This window comes from Rhinolophus ferrumequinum, chromosome 18 (genome assembly GCF_004115265.2).
Source record: "Rhinolophus ferrumequinum isolate MPI-CBG mRhiFer1 chromosome 18, mRhiFer1_v1.p, whole genome shotgun sequence".
In the NCBI taxonomy this organism is placed as follows: domain Eukaryota; kingdom Metazoa; phylum Chordata; class Mammalia; order Chiroptera; family Rhinolophidae; genus Rhinolophus; species Rhinolophus ferrumequinum.
In genome coordinates, this window is record NC_046301.1 from 43,285,881 (window position 1) to 43,301,138 (window position 15,258).

The 15,258-nt window shown below is 43.2% G+C and overlaps 1 protein-coding gene across 2 annotated transcripts in view; it reads left to right on the top strand.

Annotated features, from left to right (window-relative positions):
* The first annotated feature begins 8,889 nt into the window (after positions 1–8,889).
* ENTPD4 (ectonucleoside triphosphate diphosphohydrolase 4) overlaps positions 8,890–15,258 on the top strand; it is a 28,931-nt gene continuing 22,562 nt past the window's right edge. For both annotated transcript variants that reach the window (XM_033134264.1, XM_033134265.1), the window contains exons 1-2: positions 8,890–9,075; positions 14,346–14,444. In XM_033134264.1, the coding sequence (XP_032990155.1) occupies positions 14,437–14,444 (8 nt within the window). In that variant the 5' untranslated portion in view covers positions 8,890–9,075; positions 14,346–14,436. The remainder of the gene's footprint in view (positions 9,076–14,345; positions 14,445–15,258) is intronic.

Genomic DNA, 15,258 nt, shown 5'->3' on the forward strand with positions numbered 1-15,258 from the left:
TTGGATCCAGAGAATAGAGCGAAAAACCGCCTAGTTTAGGCCTGATGGATGCTAAAATAGAATTCAGTGAAACCAGGGACAGGGGTGGCTGTGTCTTATCAGGTGGAACTCTGTGAGTGACCCTGTCCAGCTGTGTGATAGGCCCATCTCCACACAGGTGCCTCAGACCTTCAAGTGTCAGGCCCCAGGGATGCACAGCTCCGGTGCCATCTAGTGGTTAGCCAGAAGCCTCACTGTAGGACTGGGAAAAGAATCTGGTGCCAACAAGCTTTCATGTGAAGAGCTAAGATTCAGTCAGATGTAATGGATGCGCCCTGAACCTCAGGCCTGGAACCCATCATAGCATCCCTGCCCCTAAATTATTCCCTTCCATGTTGCTGTAAGAGCTGTATCCCTGAACTCAGTGGCCTCTCCAGCCAACGCGTTCACTTTCCAGACTTTCCAGAAAGAAATTTGAATGCCCTTTCACCACCACCACCAGCCCCAACACACGCGTGCACGCGCACACGCGCACATGCACACACACACACACACACACACACACACACCACCAGTTTGCAGGGTCATTCATCAACGAGCCTCTCTGGGAGAACTTCTCCTAAGAACAAGATCCAGGCAGGAAACATCTAGCAGCTTGGGAAGGTGAAGGGATGAGGACTACCAAAGAAGAAAATGCTGTTATTGCAAAAGGAACCCCCATCAACAGAGCCTAGGAAACTGGAGCAGCCTCCGCAGTCTCTCGAGGTGCCAGGCCACCTTCAGGGCCTCCCTCCTTCTCTCTTTTCCCCTCCCTTCGCCTGGTATGCCACCCCTCAGCCCCAGCCCCACCTTCCAACAGGGCAAGCAGTTCTGCAGAGCACGAACCTGAACAGGAAGGGAGTGTCATGCAGGGTCTCTGCTTCCGCTCTCCGCACAAGAATGCAGGATATGGTGAGGCTGAAAAGGAACAACAACGGAGCCATAGGTAGGGGAGTCATACCACTATATTCTCGATAGTGGCTAGTCGAGACACAAAAGCAAACATCCGCCAGTACCCCAACGAGAGGTCTTCCTGCACCCCAGCCTCGCTGACAGCCAGGTGAGACACAAGAAGTAGGATACATATGATCTGCAATCCGCCATCCGCTTGCTAACCGCACTTGCTAGCCGCAATCCGCCTTTGACTTCTCTGCCAACCCAACCCACCCCCTTACCAGCGTAGCCACGGCAGTTATATTAGTGGCTAATGGCTAACTGCAAACAGCTGACAGCCACCCAGCCACAGCGGATGGCCATCTGATTACAGCTGATGGCCATCCAATAACCGAGCCAGCACCTCTCCACATGAGGCTGAGAGCCTGGAAACTGCTCTCTGGGACTCTGTCCCCACAGGAGACAGGCAGATTCACTGGTCCAGAGATGCAGGCTTGACCTTGGCATCAGAGGCGATGGTGTCTACTTGGCATCCCAGAGGATTTTCTCTGAATACAACTGGGTTTTGAAGAGTTCTCTGAGCTCATACTTACTTTTACGCTTGATTCACCCGTGTTAGTCATTATGTAAGTAGATAAACAACATCATATGTTCTGTGAATGCATATATTTTTCATTTAAAATATATCTCCATTTTAGATCTTTTGTTAAGCAGAATAATCTCTCCTTCCAAAAATGTCCACATTTTAATCCCCAGAACCTGTGTATCCATTACCTCCTGTGGCCAAAGAGACTTTACTGATATGAATAAGGTTAAAGACATTGAGATGGGGAGATTATCTCGGATTATCCAGGTGGGCCCGATCTAATCACATTAGTCCTTTAAAAGCAGAGAACCCTTCCAGGCTATGGTCAGAGGGAAAGCAATGACAGCAGGAAGAGTGTCCAAGAGAGATGTGACGTTGGTGACTTTGAAGATGGAGAAGGAGGGCCATGTGTGAACCAAGGAATGTGGGCAGCTGGAAGCTGGCAAAGGTAAGGAAACAGATTCTCCCCTAGAGGGTCCAGAAAAGAATGCAGCTCTGTGGATATCTTGATTTTTTAGCCCAGTGAGACTCATGTCGGACTTCTGCAGATCTGTAAGATCATTTGCATTGTTTTAAGCCACTAAAGATGTGGTAACTTGTTAGAGGAGCAGTAAAAGTGAATATAGGCCTCCTGTAGGTTTTGAGATCTCAAAGTCTCATTCATCAGCAAAACAGGAACTGTCTGAAGCTATGCTGCCTCCCAGAGACTTTGCTCTAATAGGGGCCATGTTTTTTTTGGATTTTGTTTCAGGACCTGGGGGGAAAGTGTCATTTCTGTTCATCTAATTTATTACTTAGAAACGAAAAGGTCTACACTGTCCTACCTAGTGGGCCTCCAGTGAATGCCTTCAGACTCTTCAAAGAGTTCTGAATTAGGGGACTCTGGGGGAAGGCTTCTGTGCCCCTCATCACTGATTTGCACACTCTAGAAGTAAATATATGAGCATGTACTATAGAGAGGGCACAAATGGGTCTCTACCAGGAAGTTTTGGCTTCTTAAGAAATACTCATTGAGTCAAAAGTTGTCCAAACCTCCTTAGCACAGTAATTCCATTCCTGGGAATTTTTTATTTGAAACTAAGATGCTAAATAAAATGTGCATAGAAATTTTTATAAGATGATCTATTTTATAAGATGAATTTTTATAAGTAAATACAGCAACAAAGGACACAGTCAAAATTCCAACATGAGAAATCCTTTCATTACTATTCTGTGCCATTATGGAACCATTAAAAATTACAATTATTCATACTATGGAAATATAGGGAAACGTTCTTATTATGCAAAAGGGAAACCACATATTATAAAATAGTATTCATTCAATAATTCCCTTATTGACAACATGCTATGTAGCAGGGATTGTACCAAGCACTGAGTAATTAAAGGGATCCAAAATATATATACTCACTGGCCATATGGCCCGAGGTATGCCATGATGGCAAAAATGTAAAATGATCTATACACATGGAAGGACCTGTACCAAAAAATGAAGCATGGTGTTATGTTAGGCATGGTAAATATTCTACTGGACCTTCTTCAATTATCTTGTCTGTTATAATCATTATATATTAAGGGATAGGGCAGGAAGAAACTTAAACCTCTGGAGCTACGTCCTGATGCAGAGCAGGCTTCTTGCTGAGAAGGCAGGCTCTGAATATACTGTTTAGAAACACAACAAACACTAGCGTGGCAGGTCAGGAGGCCAGGCTTGTCTTCAGCAGGGGAGCAGGAAACCAGCTGTACACACAGGTCCTTCCCAGGCGGGGCCAGTTCTGGGAGGCCACGTTTGAGCCTGACCTGACACCCTCTGTGTATTTGGAAAACTTTCACTGTACTAGGCATGGCCCTGAGGGATAGCAACACCTGTCTCTACCTGTCTCCCCAGATGCTGAGAGCTTAACTGTGAAAGCAGATGCTGCATTACTCATTGTTTTTATGCTGTCTGTGTCAGGCCAGCCATATACACTAGGCCTGTGTGAACAAGGAAAGTCAGGGCTGGTTAATGTCTGAAATGCCTTCTGAGGACTGCAGCTATGGGAGCTGTGGTAGGCTCTAGGCCAAGGGAGATGAACCCAAAGCAGGCACAGCCCCTGGACACTGGCTTAGAATCCGAAGACACTTTTATGATGCTGCAGATACAAAGAACATTTAGATGACTGAAGAACTCCTGAGCACGTGAGAAAAGTGAACGAGAGACTCATTAGCAATGAACGTGTATGTGTAGGGTAGGGTGTGGTGAGGAAAGGCATTTACTGAGACCTCATCTTCTCTCTTGACTTTGAGTCTTCTACCAAACCATAAACTGCTTTTAAATAATAAACAGCTCACTTTACCAGTTCATTGCATGCCAGGCTCTGTGCTTAGCACTTCACTGGGATTATTTCATTCAATCCTCGGAACAACCCAAACAGGTGGTGATATGATCTCCATTTTACATTTGAGAAAATTGGAGCTTAAACAAGTTACTAACTTGCCCAGGGCCTCATAACTAGTAAATGGTTCAGGACTTGGGAGGACAGGTTGAGGATTCTCAGCCATCTTATATCACTGGGATTGGAACTTTGTGTCTGATTAGTGCTTTATGTCTCCGTGAGCTGCATTTGCTGTCCACCTTATGTCCCTGACTCTTGTTTCCACCTTTCAAGTTCTCATTTTGAATATATTTCCGTTCTCGTCCTTCTCGCCTTTACCATGTCCAGTGCTCCACTGGTCCTTATACCATATCTTAGGGTATCATATGCAAACTGAAGCATGCATCAGAATCACCTGGAGAGCTTGTTAAAACACAGATTACTGGGCCCCACTCCCAGAGTTCCTGATGCAGTCGGTCTGGGGTGGGGTGAAGAATTGGCATTTCCAGAAACACACACAAATACATAAAATGTTTTGTCATTCTAACTTGAAAAATATATCTTTGTGATGACAAAATGGGAAAGTGGGTAAAGCTGTGGTTTCTCTAACATTGAAAGTCAGTAAACTACCAAGGCTGTGGCCCTGTCCTTAAGTCACAGTCTCCCCACTCCACCGGCCATTTCTGCATGGCAGAGCAGCCCAGGCCAAGCGACATGCTGGGGCCACAGCAGATCAAGGCCAGCCTGCACCATCCGGCAAATTTCTTTGCCAGCAGCATGCCATGCATTCCTGCAGGAGTCACAGAGCTGCACAGAGCTATGTATCAATCACATGAGGCCTGGCATTTAGAAAAGCCCCACATTTGTTTTCCTGTTGTGCTGTTGTACTTTTGAAATTCTTAATAATTTTCAAACAAGGAGCCTTCTATTTATATTTTGCACCGAGTGTGAATATTATGTAGCCAGTCCTAGGTAGCCTCCTGGGAGAGCTCTGAACCTCAGCCTGGGGATGGGGACAGAAGGAGGCAGGGGGCCACGCCCCAGGTCCCCAATTTCTTCCTGTCCACACTCCCCTAGCCCAGAGGTACTAGCAGCTTTTCTGTACCAGCTTTTTCTGGACTGCTTCACGAAACATCTTCTTTTACAAACTCTTTTAGTAATTCATCACCTTCTACTAGGTAACAATTCTTTATATTAAATTTTTTGTGTTCAAATAACCAAATGCTTTTAGCCTTCTGACTAATATAGGGACATAAACAGTAAACTAACACCATAAATAAACTATATAGTAGTCAGGTGGTGATATGTGCTACAGAGGAAAAAGAAAACAGGAATGGGCATAAAGACTGGGGTCAAACTTGCAATTTTACATGGAGATCAGGGAAGACATCACAAAGAAAGATGTGGGATTGAACATTCACATTGGTTGGACTCCTTGTCCCCAATTCCAACTGAAATGGCAAAAAAAAAAAAAAGAAAGAAAGAAAGAAAGAAAAAGTAACAGTAGGGTTCGACCTGCATCATCCAAGTGAAAAATGCTCCATCCAAGCCCCAAAATGCTAACCAATTTCCTGCTAGGCACACAATTTGGCAAGTAGGATCAGAATACTGTAAGGAAAGAGAGAGCTTATCTCGGCATCATCCTCTGTTTTCTCTCCCTTTTCTGTCCCCTCTCTTTAGTGACTTTGAAGGGTGGCAAGCAGAGGAGTGACCTCTCTTTATAAGCTCTGTCTTCATAAATGTTGCCCTCTGATCAAGAAGGAAAGTAATAGCATTCATTCATTCCTTTATTCACTACTCGGTTAATGTGCCAGCACTGTGTTAAGCACTCGGGAGGGTATGAAGTAGAAGACACAGTTCCTGTCTTCGAAGAAATTACAGTCCAGTGGGAAATAAGACATGTATATAATTAAATGTTATTCGAAGCTAAGAAGGATAATGAGTAAGTTGGATAATAAAATATGAATTCCAAAGATTCTGACAGGTGAAGCTGTTAGCCTCGCTTGAACAATTGAACAAGACAACATATTCAATTCAGTCGATCTGGGGTGTCAAGAAGTCGGTCAAGAAGACATTACTGAGCACCTATTCTAGAAAAAAAAACAGTGTGGATTTCAAACGGAGATGAATTTGGAGATAGCGCAAAAGCAGAAGCATTGCAGCAGGAGGGGATGGGAGAGGTGACACCTATTTCTGCCTGTGGAAAATAGGGAGCCAGAGTCTTAGTTCTGCAGGGCATGGGAGGAACAGGTCACAGGCACACAAAATGTATTTGTTGAGTTGCACTCATGTTTGCGCCAGGCAAGGAATACACAGAGGAATAAGATGGCAGCAAAGACCAACAGTAGGTATACCAAACAATGGTACAGAGCGATAAAGGAGAGAGACTCTCTCACCTGGAGAGATTGGGGACATCGTGACCATAACGCAACTTCAGAGGTGTAAATTGAAGGATGAGTAGTTGGTTTTTTTTTTCCCCTAGGCAGTCAAGAAAGGGAATTATTTCAGTCACAGGAAAATGTGTGTAAAGATACAGAAGCATAAAAATAAGGAATGGTCTGGGAGCAAGCCAGTAATGAATGTTAGAACACAGAAAATGTGTGGGGAAGTGTTAGAACATGAGAGTAAAAAGCTGGAAGGCTCTTGATTGTGGCCTTGGGATGGCATGCTAAGGAAGTGGGTGAGGCTAACCTGTCAATGACATCTAATCACACCCCCTGAATCCCAGAGTTGATTTGCTAGGAATTTCAACTCTAACCTAGAGTGGATGAGGAATTAATGAAGGATGCTGAGGGGGAGAATGATATGTTATTATACTATATTATAAGTGAGAATAAGTTGATGGATCACTCTGACAGCAGTGTTCTTTCCACCTTCAGAGCCTCTTTGCTGTTTCTACTGCCTGAAGCACTACTCCTTCATATAAGCCCAGACTTCATCCTTTTTCTGGTTAATTCCTATTCATCTTATGGGTGTGAATTTAAGTGTCACTTCATCAGAGAAGTCTTCACTGATGACTCAGACTGGGATGGTCCTCTCATCTACTGGGATGAACAGTATCCCCCAAAAGTTCATATCCACCCAGAACCTGTGAGTGTGACCTTATTTGGAAATAGGGTCTTTGCAGATGTAATGACATTAAGAAGAGATCATATTGACTTAGGGTGGGCCCTAAATTTAATATGACTGAGTTCCTTATAAGAAGGAAATTTGGACACAGAGACACACAGGAGAACATCACGTGACAACAGAGGCAGAGATTAGAGTGATGCATCTACAAACCAAGAAATGCCAAAGATTGCAAGCGACTAGCAGATCCTTCGAGGGAAGAATCCTCCCCTCGAGTCCTCAGAGAAAACACATTCCTACCAACACCTTGGTTTCAAATTTCTAACCTCTAGAACTGTGAAAGTTTATATTTCTGTTGTTTTACGCCACCCAGTTTGGGGTAATTTGTTATGGCAGATCTATGAAACGAATGCACAATGTTACATGTTTTCACACCTTTTTATCCTAGCTCTTATCAGATAATTATTATATATGAATTATTAGGAAATACTGATGATGTTATAATATTAGTCTGGCATTTTAGTGAAGGCCTTCTTAAGGGGTGACTGTACGCTAAACCAGGACCTCAAATGGTAAGGACATTGAAGGACACACAATTGTGAAGGAGCCTGGATCTAAAGTCACAGCATATTAGCAGTTAGCTACTTCAGCTTCTCAGAGCTAGCTGTGAGAAGGTACAAGTCACAGAGGTTTCTAACGTGTAAGCTATCCCAATGGTCATTTTTTGGATATAGCAACAGAGCCATAATGAGCACTGACGTAGAAGTCAGAACTATTGGTTCTACTTTCCTTGATGCCTCTAGGGGATTCCACACACATCATCCAACCTCTCTGGGCTCCAGGTTCCATAACAGTAAAAGGAGATGGTTTGGACCAGACGGTTCCTGTAGTCCCTTTGGCTGGAATAATCTGTGGTTTTATCATTGTAATGTGGAGCAATGATAAAAAGACAGCATTTCCTTCTAAAGCACACGGCTCCTGGTCATGCTAGCCTTCTTCCATGAACAGTATCTGAAACCAGGGATGAAACATTACCACAAGGAGAAGATGACCTCAGCTGCTGCTAGACGAAGAAAGATTCTGCTTAAAATGCATAACTAGTAGTTCTGTCCAAGCTTGTTTTATTTGACAAAAGTAACAGAGTAGACGTTTATAGGGCTCTCATTTAAAAAAAATTTTTTTCTTTTTAAAGTAGCGATGCTGACTGGCCACTTCCTTTTTCTGGAAAGCAGTGTATTCACCTGTTTAAAAAGAAAAAAAGAAAAATGGGGGGGAAAGGATGGAAGCCATGATTCTCATTCATGTTCTCTTCAGCTCTGTGACTTCAAGGCAGTTGTTTGGTTTTTTTTGTTCTTTTTTTTTTTTTTTTTTTTTGGTCAAGCTAGAGACAGGAACCTTGGGCTAAGAATCAGGTCATGGAGTCAACCTCAGGAATCGGTGCTGCTCACCTTACTAGTTCTTCTCATAACCATTGCGTGTGTTCGGGGCCGTTTGTCTCCCCCAGAATAAGCGCTGATATACGCAACTTTTGGCAAGGATGAAATCCTGGCTGCTACTAATTATGTGGGCTTTAAGAGATTCGCTGAATGAGTTTGAGCCTTAGTTTCCCCATCTGTCAAATAGGGCTACCTACTGGCAGAGTTGTAAAAATTTCAACTTCAAGTTGAGCAAAACCGCCCAGTGCTTGTTAGATTTTCTAATGTTATTTTTCCATAATCCTCAGGCGCACAAAGGAAAGCTAAACCGCGGTGTCACTAGCACATTGCGGCTCGCTGACAACCAGGCGGGCTAGGACGGGCGGTGACCCCACCACAGTACTGGTTACTTCCGTGTCACTACTCTCACTTTTGGCACTCGCGGCGCAGAAGGGCTCCGGCGTGGTTACATGGTACAGCTCAGCACTCGATGCCCGTCATCCCGGCGCAGGCCCCGCCCCCAGACGCAGGCCCCGCCCCTTGGCGTGCGCGCTCCCGGCTCGGCTGCGACGCACCGCCCCGCGGGCGAGGCCGGTAGGAGGTGCGGCTACCGGGAAGGTACCGAGCGTAGGGGGAGCGGGGTCCGTGTTGCCACCGCCTCGCCACGGTAACCGTGATGCGTTCCACTCGCGGCTCCCCGCTCCTGGGAATCCCTGCCGCGGGGTCGATCGCTGCCGAGCAGGTGAGGAGGCCTTCCCGGCGTAGAAGAGGGGAGAGCAGGCGGCCGAAGCGGCCAGCCCGGGCGGAGACGGTTGGAGCGTGAGGCCCGGCGGGGCGGCGAGGGCTGCGGACAAGCCCTTTGCCTGCGATCCTCCCCGCGCCTGCCGTGGGTCTTCCCGGGAGTCCAGGCAGCCCAGCGGCGCGGCCACATCCCGGCGCGCCGGCCGTCGGCGCCCATGACCCTGGGCGGCAGGTGCTCTCCCCCAGCCCCTGGCGGAGAAGCCTGGCAGTCGTGCTGTCGCGTGGGCTCCGGTGACCACGCTGGGTTTTCCCTCTCCCGTGTAGTGTGGGCGGCTCCAGCCCACACTGAGGAGGGACCTGGCCGGGGAGAAGGATGCTGCACTTAGGACCCAGTGTTTCTCGCCTGCCCCCATCACGACATTGACACGTTCAGCATCGTTTCCCCTGTTTCGCTACATTTCATGCTTTACATTTCTCCTTGAAAAAATGGAGCTAATTGGGCGATAAAGTCTTGGTGAGGGCAGTGTTTCTCAGACTTGAGTAATGCGTGGACACCTTTTAAGGGAGTCGCGCTCTCGTTCTCTGGAATGTGTCCCGAAACCCAGTTAGATGAACACTAACTGGTGCAGAGCATTTTCAGAGAACATTTGTCACTGTTAGGAAACAAAAGAGATGCTTTACAACTCAGAAACTTCTGTGCTAGCAGATAAGTGAGAGGTTATTAGAGAATTCCAAATTAGTGACTGAAATCTCGAGTTTAATTTCACACTGCAGTCTTTACTGTCCTGCTTTGTGTAATGAAAATACCTAATTTTCTAGCCTTGGAGAGGCCCAAGGAAGTCATATTCTTTTTGTTATCTTCTATTTGATGTTATCTTGTCTTTGTATCAGTTTGTTAATTGGTACATTGGCAGAAGTATAAAATGGAATACTAATTTATATAAGTAGTTTGTTTCTGTATTTACCTTAACATTGATTTATCATCACTTGTATTTGTGGCATGTTGAATCTGTGGTTTACATTCTTCTAGCCCTAATAGGTAGCAATACATGATCTCAACCCTTGTGTATATAGTCTAGAAAGAAGAAAGAGAAACTAAAGTTCATCTCAGGGTTTATATTTTTACCTATGTGTATAGTCTCTTCATACTTATTCAGCATGGCTTTTTTAAATGAGTAAAGCAAAGATTCACAGTGCTGGAAAACATTAGAAAGTATAACAAGTTAAACCTTGACAAAGAAAAATATTGACCTGTGCCTTAAAAGAAGGGCAATATTGAGAGCAGGACATTTTAAAGGAAATGACATTAGTGAAGGCCTGAGGCAAGAATGAGAATTGTGTGGCTGGAGAGCAGAGACACCTCACTGGAGCAGAAAGATGTTATCTGGGCAAGGAGACAACATGTTGGTGAAATTAGATGGGATCGGTTGATGATCGGAGGTTTCAGATAGCACACAGGGAAACTGGTGTTGACCCAGAGGTTCCAGAAGTTTCTTTAGCTGGTCATATTTTGAAGGTAGTGTTTTACAGAGATGTGTTTCTGAAGAGTGGTGTTCACAGCGAAGGCAGAAGGTGGGTGACCTGCCTGGGGAGCTGCCTTGTAGCAGTGATCTGTCAACAAGTGGGTGAGTGGGAATAGAAATTTAGAACCAAGCGACCCCACACAATGGTGATACCCCTCTTAGACCTAGAAATTTAGCAGGTGGTGTTAGTTTGTGTCAAAAGATTGAGACTACAGACTTAGACAAAACGAATTTGCCGTAACAGGGTGTCCTCAGTAAACTCAGGATGTGGAATTAGAACTTGAAGAAAGTCAGAGTTGCAGATTTGGATAACTGTAGAGGTGATGAAGAAAAGTGTGACCAGAAAAAGATTTAAAATGGGAACCAGAATTTTGCAAATGAATGGTGAGCGGTAGAAAAAGGTTTGAGTAGGAGTTGATAATGAACAATAAAAATGTAAAGTTAAAAATAAATGTTGAAGAAAATGTAGCTCATAAATTCAGCTACATGCATTCTTCTTAAAGAATGAATAAGTTGTGTTGATGTGTTTTTCCCACAACCGAGCGCCACACAGCATCCTTCACTTCACTTGGGCTTCTCTCACAAAGATAGTTATTTCTTACAAAATTCTGCCTCAGTGTTGGTGGGCTTTGATTTTTCAAGGTGCTCTTGTAATCCTTTGATATTGATATCATTCGTTTTTGAAGCACCATTCACATTATCTTACCTTTTCTTACTCGGATGTCTAGCTCTTCCAGAGCCTCATTTGTCTATGATTTTGTTTGCATGTGATTCGAGAATTTGCTGTCTGTTTCATTGCCTCATGCATTTTTCACCACAGGAACCATTTCACTTTGCAATTGATTTGTATTGTGTTTTCAACTGTTTCAATTTGTATTGGGTTTTCTTAGAACTGTCAGTGAGAGGCTGACAAAGACATTGACCCAGCGCCAGGATAGGCTTTACTAAAGAATGTTCAGCTTAGGAGGACCTGACTAGCTGAAATCATGAAAGTTAATGCATCTCTCTGATGTTAGGTCTAACACAATTTAGGCCTTTTAAAAGTGTGGCAGTTTTATGTACTAAGAGTTTGCCTCCCTAAACGCTGGTGCCAAGATTCTTAGCTGCAAACACAATTGGAGTTTACATTTTAAGATCAAATTACCATATTGTTTACTGCTTGGTGATAGTTAGCCATACTTTTGTCCTAAATAAAAGTGACTATGTCAGCAATTTATAAGCTGTCCCATTTTCCCTCTGTCTTTAAATACAGGCTTTGTAACTTGCAAAAATATCTATTTATCCTTTTTCATTGAATTCCTCATATATCTCAAAAAAAAAAGTCCCAATACAGACACTTTGCTTTGATCATTCTAATAGTGCATCTTCTCTTTTGAAATATATTTTCTGTTCTCCCCCTCCAAAGTCGGCCTCCCACCTCTAGGAATCTTTTCCGTTAACCAGCCTTCATTGTGCTCTTATCTGAACTCTTATAGTCCGGATAATTTAACATTTCCTTTTGTTATGCTGTTGATTATTTCCTCGGTATTACTATTTTCTCTGTAACCAGTTGCAAACTCCTTGAAATCTGGAGTCAAGTTTGTGACTCGTCGGCTCCCTGCGTATCCCTTCTTAGTAATCGTCATCAAATCATTAAAGGCCTTTCTTTCCCCAAGGACCTTGACTTTAAGCTGTTAACTAAAACATTCTTTTCTTTCATTCCTAGCTCAGCTATCACATGACGGTCAATTTTTAAAAATGTTAAGATTGGAATTCCTATGTGATGAAGTGTTTTTAAGATAGGGTTTCTTGATACATCCAAAGGAGGATTTGATGCTGGAAAACGGAGCTATCAGTCAAGGTAGCTGTTAAAAATAGTTCTGTTGTTTCTTCTGATGATTAAATTAATATGTGCCCTTTAAGAAATACAGGCACGCGTAGGAAAGAAAATAAAGATGATCCATTATCTCACTACTAACCACTGTTTTCCGCCCTCTATACTGGATGAAGGGTTTTTCACTTACTAAATCATGGACATCTTTCAGGTCAATATAGATCTGCACCATCACCTTTAATAGTCACATCGTATCCATTGCATAAATGGACCATGTTTCATTTAACCCATCCCCTGTAATGCACATTAGTTTAGTAACAGTGTTTTGCTCTTATACACAATAGTATGCTAAACATCTGTATACATATTTTAGTGATTTTACCTTATTTTCCTAAGGATGAATTTCTGGAAGTGTGATAGGTTGAGCAGAGGGTAAGCATGTTAAAAAACTTTCATATCTGTTACCCGTATGCCCCCAGAAGGTTCGTACCTATTTAGATTCGCCCCAGCAGTATTCATGAACTTTTCCCTTCTCCCTTGTTAGCAAAGTATCTTCAGACTTTAGTCTCTGCCAATCTGATAATGGTGAAATCTTGTTTTTATTTATACTTCTCTAAGTACTAATGATGTTATTTTTGTCAGTCATTTGTGTTTCTTATTTCATTAATTTCCAATTATTGTTGCTCATTTTTTCTGTTTAGTGTTCCTCTTATGTATTTATTTTATGAACTTTTTATATATAAGGAATATTTACCTTCTGTCATATGTTACAAGTAATTTTCCCAAGCCTTGTGTATTTGGGAAGGGATTTTTTTTTTAAACATTCAGAAGTCTTAAACCCATGTATATACGTATTTTCTTTCATTTATGGTTTCAGACATTGTTATCATTGTCTTACCCATTCCAAGATTATATAAATACTTACCTACATTTTCATCTTATATTTTTATGGATATTTTTAATATTTAAATCCTTTAGCCATTGGAATTCTAATAAAAGTGTAATGTAGAAATCTCACTATATTCAAATACTAAAAGATAGCTAGCTACTTTATAAAAACACATTAAAATTCATTTAAACACCTAGGTAATTGACATATTTTTTTCTTTTTGCTTAAACTTTTGAATCACGAATATTATTTGTCCTCTAAGTTTTGGGTATATGGTACAGTGAGTACACCATATTAAAACCTGAACTAAATAAAGTGATATTTTTTCCCCTTGGTCAGCTAGGCATTATTAATACTGTGTGTGTGTGTGTGTGTGTGTGTGTGTGTGTGTGTGTGTGTGTGTGAGTTTCCCCTCTACTGCATTATAAATTCTTTAAGGGCTGAATCTATGTCTGATTCATCTTTGTATCTCCCACTTCCAGCCATCCATGAAACAAACAATGGTTGCTCATCACTGTGTGATAGGCACCGGTCACTGGCGAAACAGAAGAGTAAGTGGCTGTCCCTGCCAATGAGGGGGTTGCCGTGGGATGAAAAAGGCAACCCCCAGTACAGAGCTGTAGCCCACCATTGTGGTGAGCAGATACTGTGGATGTGAGGAGGATGAAAGTCCTCACAGAGCCATCATGCTTGACCCGTGTCATACGGATTCCGTAGGAGCTCTACCAGGTGGACCAAAAGAGAGTCATTCTACAAATGTAGAGGAGTCGGGGGCATTTCAGTGACCTGCAGCTTGTGTTTAATGTAGCTGGAGCGTGGGGCCCGTATCTGTGTAGTCTTCCTGCCAGGGGATAAGACGACCAAGATAGGGACTACATCAGTGCTAATGCAGACGCTCCCTGCTCAAAATAAACCTTCTGACAGCTTCAGTGCAAGGCTCACGTACCAGATTATGTGTGGTTGGATTTACACACACAGTTGATAAAGAACATAGACATGTTCTTGGATTGTGCCATCATTGTGATTTGTCTCACTTCCTGGAACAGGAGGGCTCTAACTCTGGGAGGACCCCAGTGTTTCTCTAATGGTGTGTGAAGACTGACTCTCCGGACATTGCCTGACCTCTGACCCGTCAGCATGGGGAGGTGAGTGATGGGGCCTGATCACTGGTACTATAATAAAACCCGAGATTGTGGTGCCACAGAGGCAGCTCGTGAGAGGAAAAAAATATCTAAATCCCAACTGAAAAGTGTTCAAAGTTGTGCTACATTTCCGTTTGACACCTTTGTTCTTCGAGGGCCCCAAAGGGTGCCTGTCACGGAAAGAAAGTGATAATGCCAGGTGGATTCTATAGGGGTTAATGTAGTTTATGGTAAAGGGCTGTGCCTGTTGGACCCTGGGAGGGGTTGTAGTGAGCACAGGAGAACTGTCGCTAAGCCTTGGAGGTGTGGGGAGGGGATGATAAATTCCATGACTAGCCCAAGAATCCACGTGGAGACTAGAAAGTACAAATAGAAAATTCTATTGGGTTAGCAGGATACCTCCCCCTTCTGTGAGCTATTTTAGTCCATAAAGCACACTTTAAAGGGAAGACTAGGAATGAACTGTAAAACAACAAAATTGATCCAAAAGGAAACAAGGTTTTTTATTTTCTTTTTTTAAAGTCTAGTGATAGTCTCTCATTCTTCACATAAACTGAGAAGAAAAGTATTTATTTGCAGAAATGTCTCAGGAATATTTCTAAAAGCACAGGACATACAAAACTTATTTGTTGGCTTTGTTATGGGGATATTGTGAAAGATACTATTTTCTTCATCAGAGAGAAATGTGCTGTGGAATCCAGTGTTAAGAAAATCTTATTCCTCCGGAGCTATTTACAATCACGCGCTGTTTAACAATGGGGATGTGTTCTGAGAAATGCATTGTTAGACAGTTTCCTTTTGCGAACATCATAGTGTG